Source organism: Onychomys torridus, chromosome 16, assembly GCF_903995425.1.
Source record: "Onychomys torridus chromosome 16, mOncTor1.1, whole genome shotgun sequence".
Lineage (NCBI taxonomy): Eukaryota > Metazoa > Chordata > Mammalia > Rodentia > Cricetidae > Onychomys > Onychomys torridus.
In genome coordinates this window covers 63,636,812-63,644,327 of record NC_050458.1, presented here as the reverse complement: position 1 = coordinate 63,644,327, position 7,516 = coordinate 63,636,812, and the positions used below count along the sequence as shown (strand labels likewise).

At 55.7% G+C, this 7,516-nt stretch overlaps 1 protein-coding gene across 1 annotated transcript; it reads left to right on the top strand.

Moving 5' to 3' along the window:
* Positions 1-706: 706 nt before the first annotated feature.
* Wnt10b (Wnt family member 10B) lies at positions 707-7,258 on the top strand. The gene is made up of 5 exons (XM_036208770.1): positions 707-1,001; positions 1,864-1,977; positions 2,098-2,360; positions 4,647-5,020; positions 6,067-7,258. The coding sequence occupies exons 2-5, from the start codon at positions 1,904-1,906 to the stop codon at positions 6,523-6,525; spliced, it is 1,170 nt and encodes a 389-aa protein (XP_036064663.1). The 5' UTR covers positions 707-1,001; positions 1,864-1,903; the 3' UTR covers positions 6,526-7,258.
* The last annotated feature ends 258 nt before the right edge of the window (positions 7,259-7,516 follow it).

Here is a 7,516-nt window from a genome sequence, read left to right as displayed (position 1 = left end):
CTGAGGCCTCTCCTCAAATGTGCGAGCATGAAGCATGAATTTGGGCCATCTCAAGCGTTCATTCGGGAATTCGAATAGGAGACCCTGGACAGGAAGCCTACAAGAGAAGGGAATCATAGGGGCACACTGGAGATCTTTGGAGCTTCCGAGCTTTTGACGGAGGCCAAATTCTCAGGCCAAAGCTGACCCCTCCCAAGGGGCAGGCGTGTGGCTCCGAGGGGGGCGGGAGCCAAGCCGCACGGTGGCTCCTCACTTGCAGGCTCCCAGTGCCCTGGCGCGCATAGCCTCTTGGGCTCTCCAAGAGATTGTCAGAAACTCGACGAAGGTCGTCCAGCCCCGTCGTCAGCGCGTTAAAGGGGCTCTCCAGCCGCCCACTCTCGGTGGGCAAACGGAGGCAAAGAGAAAACGATGAAAGATATTGCCATGGGGACCAGGTCCTGGCTCCTTAGTCAGGGTTACTGTACCCTCTCGACAGCCTCAGACCCCAGAACAGGTGAGAGGATCTCCCGCCACTTTCCCCTGGAGTGGGGCTAATCGTGATCACGGGCGTCGGGGGAGAGGGTGTGTGTGTGTGTGTGTGTGTGTGTGTGTGTGTGTGTACACGCTTTTGGGGGGGAGCGGCAGCGTTCCCCTGGTCAAGACAGGGGGTGGGGTGCGGGTGGGGTGGGGATGCCCCGGGCTCTGGGAGGGGCCGCAGCTCCGTCAGCTCCAGCAGAACCACCCGTGAGCTAGGTCGAGCGGAGCCAAAGCCCCCGGTGCTTTGTCGCGGGTTCGCTCGCTTGCTAGCTGTCTCGATCACTCCCTCCCTGCTACCCTCCCTTCCTCCCGGCGGCCGCGGCGACGCTGGAGAAGCGGCAAAGAGGAGTGGCCCCGCGCTGGAAGAATGCTGCTCTGCCGAGGGGGCCGAACCCGACCCAGTCTCCCCACGGTTTAAGCCGCAGGAGCCAAGCCCAAGTGACCCAGCCGCCAGTGTTGTGGATCCTGCACCTGAACCGCTGGAGGTAATGGGGCGGTAGAGGACAGGGTGGGAAGAGACTAGACAGGCATAATGCGGGCAGACGGACGGACAGACGACAAGCGTCCACCCTCAAGAGCACAGACGGAAAGCCAGAGATATACCTACAGAATAAAGGAGTGCCTTCGGATTTAGAGGGCAATGGACGCCAGCAAAGGGGTGGGGATGGGGGTGGGACCCATGGGGACCAGACGGGTGGCTCTCTGCGGTGGGAATATGTAGTTGGGGGCGTGGGGTGGGAAAGTGGACTCAAGTAGAGCCACCCGCGTTTGCGGAGGATACTTGGTCGTGTGTCCCCCCCGCCCCCCGCCCCGTCGCCTTTGCTGCACCTGGACCTGTTTCCCTGTTGGGCGTGGAGGTCAGAGAGTGGGTCAGAGCGCCTGGCCTCGGACTCTCCTCTAACCTAGCTTGCCTGGTATTGCCAGCACGAGGAGGCGGCGACACCCCTCCAGGTGGTGGGGAACCCCCTCCTGATCCCTCCCCCTAACCCTGTAAGGGCGGGTAAATCAGTGGTGGGGCCCTCAAAGAGGGAACAGTTGGGGAGGAGGGATCGAGGGTCGGAGAGGAGCCGTCTCAAGTCCGCATGTGAGTGTCTCAGGGCCCAGTGTTGTGTCTGACTGGGTTGGGCTCCAGAGGCGCTCCCGAGGGCCCGGAGCTGCTTAGATCCTTCCTCTTTGAAGGGTTCCAGAACCCAGGCACTGGAAGTCAAGGGGTGACTATTATTGTTTAGTTTGGGGAGAGATGAGAAAAGTCAGTGGGGCCACAGCGATGGCTTAGGGGACCGGAACAGAGCATCCTTCGGTTCCAGGGAGCCATTCTCTTCTTCATCAGATATCCCTGTCCCGCAGGCGCTGACTGATTCGCCCAGCGGAGCCTCCGGGCTTCGACATGCTGGAGGAGCCCGGGTCTCGGCCTCCGCCCTTGGGCCTCGCGGGTCTCCTGTTGTTGGCCTTGTTGAGTCGGTGAGCATTTTTTTTTTTTTTCTTTCCAGTTTTGGGGAAAAGCACCGACCTGGGCTAGGGGGTAGTTGGAGGGTGTGTGACTAGACCCCAGACCCCAGACACCTTGTCCCTTGTTCTCAGGGCTCTAAGCAATGAGATTCTGGGCCTAAAACTTCCCGGTGAGCCGCCGCTGACGGCCAACACGGTGTGCTTGACCCTGTCGGGCCTGAGTAAGCGGCAGCTGGGCCTGTGCCTGCGCAGCCCCGACGTGACGGCGTCGGCGCTCCAAGGGCTGCACATCGCAGTTCACGAGTGTCAGCATCAGCTGCGTGACCAGCGCTGGAACTGCTCGGCCCTGGAGGGCGGCGGCCGGCTGCCGCACCACAGCGCCATCCTCAAGCGCGGTGAGCCCTGCCGGGGCCGGCTGGCTGTGCTGCCGCCCAGGGGTTGGGGGGCAGGCCGAGGCGCGCGGAGGCGGGAAGGGACCGGTTCGCGGCTGCGGGAGGGGCCTCTCCGGGAATTTCCCCAGGAGCCGCCGCCGCGCTCAGCTGGGTCTGGTCACCCGTCGGGGCCTCTTCTCTGCCTGCCTTCCACCTGCGTCGCTGGCACGGCTGCTGGGTCCCTGCTCCCCTACCCTAGGGCCTCGCTTTTCTGCCTCCACCCAGCTGGATCTGGGATGCACCTGTGAACAGGAGGTGCCCCCCAACCCAAGAAGCTTCAAACACCCCCTCTACCCCCTGTTTTCTCTCCCCTCCCTCTCCACCCAGACAAGCCCAGGCTGGTGTCCCCAGAGTCTCAGCGGGGGTGGGGTGACGCCCCCAACCGTTTAAGGGTTAAACCTGCTCCCCTAATTGCTGGGGTTCCCAGGAGCCAAAGCTGGGAACAAAGACCCTGACGGCTTTGAAGCTGGGGAGCAGCCCCCTCCTCTGTGCTGTGGGGGCCCCAGGTGTCCCTCACCTGAACAGGTGAGGAATGGCTGGAGGGGCAGAGAACAGGTCACTGCTGGCCTGGTCTAGAAGGAAAGGTCTGGGAGGCTCCACTGTTTCTCCTCATGCTCAACTGGAGTTTACTCCCTGAGGAGTAAAGATCCACAGGGTAAAGATCAGTCCAGGGTAGGGTAGTGCTTTGGGGACTACAGGGTTAATAGGCAGCTGCCATCTGCAGGGGAATTCCCAAGACGTGTGCAAACAGCTTCACCCTTGGATGGTTGGGGGATCTTGAGGCTGGCCCTGGAGCCCTAGATTCCCTGGTGAGAGACGCCTGGTCTCCAACTGTCTTTCATCTCCAAAGAGCCCTTGCTTAAAACGGAGAGAGGGACCCCTCCTTCTCTGCAGGGCCTGGTAGAGTGGAAGGTTTTGACACTCAAAGGGTGAGGATGTTTCTCTAAGCCTGGGAAAGACTTGTCATCCCAAGCCTCCTCCTTGGTGACCCCCAAAACATAAGAAAGAGGCCAACCTTTTAAAAGGGCCTTGGGGAAAATCCCTCTGGCCTTTCTCCTCCTCCCAATGTTTTATAAGGTAATAGCAGGTTAGAATAAACATAGAGGGCAATCTTGAAGGGCAAATATAAAAACTAGAACCTGGGAAGGGGGTGGGCAGTTCCAGTGTGTTAGGATTGTAACCGCAGCAGTACATGGTAGCTCGCTTAAAGACTCATTTAATAAAGTATGTGTATGTTGGGGGGGAGGAGAACCCTCAAAGCAAAGGTTCCCCCTCTACCCCCCACCTCCTGCTAAACCTGCAGGGTTGGGGAATTTCTAAGGCTTTTAAGTGTAGAACTCCTGGAACACACCTTCAAAACTCCTCAGGACTCCCTCGGACTCATGGGAAACTCAGAGGGCTCCCTAGGCCACTGGTTCTCAACCCATGCGTGGGGTCATGAACCCCACAGGGGGATGAATGACCCTTTCACAGGGGTCACGTAACAGATCTCCTGCATGTCACATATTTACATTATGATTCATAACAGTAGCAAAGTTGCAGATATGAAGTAGCAATAAAGCAATTTTATGGTATGGGCCACCGCAGCATAAGGAACTGTATTAAAGGTCCCCAGCACTAGGAGGGCTGAGGCCCGCTGCTGTGGACTCTCTCTTGCAGTCACACCCCAAAATGACAGATTTACAGAGGTTTGGCCTTAGCCATCTCTTGACCCCATGGGTCTCTTATTATAGCGGAGGGAACTGAGACCTGTGACATTCCTTGTCTTAGGACATCCTCCCAAATCACTCAGCTGGTAAATGATGGAGTCAGGACTCAGTTAGATTTTTTTTTTTTTTTTTTTTTTTTTTTTTGTTTTTCGAGACAGGGTTTCTCTGTGTAGCTTTGTGCCTTTCCTGGAGCTCACTCTGTAGCCCAGGCTGGCCTCGAACTCACAGAGATCTGCCTGGCTCTGCCTCCCGAGTGCTGGGATTAAAGGCGTGCACCACCACTGCCCGGCTGTTAGAAATTTTTGACCTTGGCTGACTGGGCAAGGTGGTGGCTCACACCTGTACTCATAGCAATTGGGAGGCTGAGTCAGGAGGCTTGTCAAGTGTTCAAAGGCCAGCTTGGCCTACATGGCAAGACCCTATTTCAATATCTACATTGATATTGGAGGTTGCCTGGTTCCTCCCCGTACTCCCCCACCTGCCTTCCATCCTCAGCTGCCTGTAAACCTTACCTCAAGGCTCACACCCATTTTCTCCCCAGGTTTCCGGGAGAGCGCTTTCTCCTTCTCCATGCTGGCTGCTGGGGTCATGCATGCTGTCGCTACAGCCTGCAGCTTGGGCAAGCTGGTGAGCTGTGGCTGTGGCTGGAAAGGCAGTGGTGAGCAGGACAGGCTCCGGGCCAAGCTGCTGCAGCTTCAGACACTGTCTCGAGGCAAGAGTTTTCCACACTCCCAGCCCAGCCCTATCCCTGGCTCAGGCCCCAGCCCTGGCCCCCAGGACACGTGGGAATGGGGTGGCTGTAACCACGACATGGACTTTGGAGAGAAGTTCTCTCGGGATTTCTTGGATTCCAGAGAAGCTCCCCGGGACATCCAGGCGAGAATGAGAATCCACAACAACAGGGTAGGACGCCAGGTATGTGTATTCATCGTGTCCTGGGGCTCGGGGTCTTGCTATGTGGTACAGGCTAGCCTCAAATGAAGACTCCTCCTTAGTCTGAGTGCTGGATTGTGGGTGTGGCCACCAAACCCAACTTTTCTCAGTTTCTCTCTCTCTCTGTCCCTCCCTCCTGAGAGGCCCCACAGAGTAATAGGATGAAGTATGATGATCACCACTTGGAACTAGCAAGCTTGTCACTAGTAGGTCCCCCCAAACATGTTAGAATCTACAGGAAGCTGCCTGATGGGACTTACTGTATACTAAGGTGGAGCTGGCAAATAGTGTTTTTTTTAAAAATTAATTAATTAATTTGGTCTTTTTGAGACAGGGTTTCTCTGTCGTAGCTTGGAAGAAGCCTGTCCTGGGACTCTCCCTGTAGACCCGGCTGGCCTCGAACTCACAGAGATCCGCCTGCCTCTGCCTCCAGAGTGCTGGGATCAAAGGTGTGAGCTACCACTGCCCGCCTTAGTATTTTATTTTTTTAATACAATATGTATGGTTGTTTTGCCTGCATGTATATAGGTCTGTGCACCACTTGTGTACCTACAGAGGGTATTGAATTCTCTGGAACTGGAGTTACAGACAGTTATGAATCATGAATCACCCACCATGTGACTGCTCGGAGTTGAACCCAGGTCCTCTGGAAGAGCAGCCAGTCCTCTTAACTATGCAGCCACATGTCCAGCCCCGCATATACTGTATTCTATATGTGCCTAGCACTTGGCTCATTGCATAGAAACTGTCCCAACAGCTCCCTTCCCCACAGACTTTAGGGGCACTCTTGCCTTCGCTCCCATCGTTATCAGTGTTTACTCTGGAAAGAGCACTGGACTGGACCACTGGGAGTCATCACCTTGCTCTGCCTTCATAAAATGAGGCCGTTATGCTGGTGGCTAACTTCCCCGACAGTCTACTTGTCCCTCTTGAGTTCGGTTCCCTTCCTTCTTCTGTGTTTCCATGCTCTATTCACTCACGCCCCCTCTCCCCACACCCCTCTTCTTCTTGCTGCTCTGATCTTCTAGGTGGTAACCGAGAACCTGAAGCGGAAGTGCAAGTGCCATGGCACGTCAGGCAGCTGCCAATTCAAGACTTGTTGGAGGGCAGCTCCAGAGTTCCGGGCCATCGGGGCAGCGTTGCGGGAGCGGTTGGGCAGAGCCATCTTCATCGATACCCACAACCGCAATTCTGGAGCCTTCCAGCCCCGCTTGCGTCCCCGGCGCCTCTCAGGAGAGCTGGTCTACTTCGAGAAGTCTCCAGACTTCTGTGAGCGAGACCCGACTGTGGGCTCACCAGGCACCAGAGGCAGGGCTTGCAACAAGACCAGCCGCCTGTTGGATGGCTGCGGCAGCCTGTGCTGTGGCCGTGGGCACAATGTGCTCCGGCAGACCCGAGTGGAGCGCTGTCACTGCCGTTTCCACTGGTGCTGCTACGTGCTGTGTGAGGAATGCAAGGTCACAGAGTGGGTCAATGTGTGTAAGTGACGTGAGCCGCACCTCGCACCTCGGGACTAAGGAAGAACACTGTGTGGTGGGCACTCCTTTTCAAACCTTTTGCTCTGATTTCTGTCCAGGGTTAATCATGGCCCCTGGAAGCTCAAAGCATCTACCTGGAAACAGCTTTGGGGGAGTAGGATCAGGTGAAATCTGTGATGAACAGCCTTTTGCGGGGGAAGTGGTCACCATATTTTGTTCTTGAACACCCGAATGGACTAAGATGCAATGCACTGTATTGTTCCCCTCTTCTCAACCTCTGGGGTCTCTTGGGCCCAGATTTATACTCCTTTAGATAGGGAGGCTATCATCTGACCACTCCTCTTCCTTGAGGGACACCACCAGGCATTGTGTGGAGTCATTAAGACCTGTATATAGAAAGAGACCACCCCTTCCTATTTGTGGTTCTCAAACTCCTCCACTACAAACCAGAACCTCCTCCTCTTGTGGGGCCACGCGTGACAATAAGGAGATGTTTTCGGTTGCAAAAGGATAGAAGACTTCGGGAACGCTCCTCCTAGTCCTCAGACAGCTGTCTGTCCAGGCTCTTAGGGGATCGCTCTCCTTCCAGTGGTTGAAAGGGTCCCTCCAAAGGAAAGGTCTTCGCTATGACCCGCACTGGCTTCTCCCTTCTTCAGCAGGAAGGGTGGGAATGGATAATTTATTGTACTGAGACATGTTCTTGGTTCCTGTTTGAAACGAAAATAAATTAAGTTGCTGGACTGGTTGCTGGTGGATGCAGATGGTGATGTGTCTAGCCACACTTGGGGTAGCAGTCTGTGGTTTTGTGTTTTGTTTTGGTTCCTATGTGAAGCCTACACTCCTGTACTCAGTGACTTTTTATGTATATCCTGCTGACTTCCACGAAGGATTGGAGATGATGCTCTGTGACTGAGTTCAGATTTTCAGTCCGGAAGACCAAGGTGGGCTTCTGGGTGGGAGGACTTATGGATCCAAATGTACACAGACCCTGTTCGCCCTG

Bases quoted from the DNA above. Each gene is read 5' to 3' on its own strand.
- Wnt10b (XM_036208770.1), top strand. From the start codon at position 1,904: ATGCTGGAGGAGCCCGGGTCTCGGCCTCCGCCCTTGGGCCTCGCGGGT. The intron at 1,978-2,097 runs GTGAGCATTTTT...CCTTGTTCTCAG, and splicing joins TTGTTGGCCTTGTTGAGTCG to GGCTCTAAGCAATGAGATTC. The intron at 5,021-6,066 runs GTATGTGTATTC...CTGATCTTCTAG, and splicing joins ACAACAGGGTAGGACGCCAG to GTGGTAACCGAGAACCTGAA.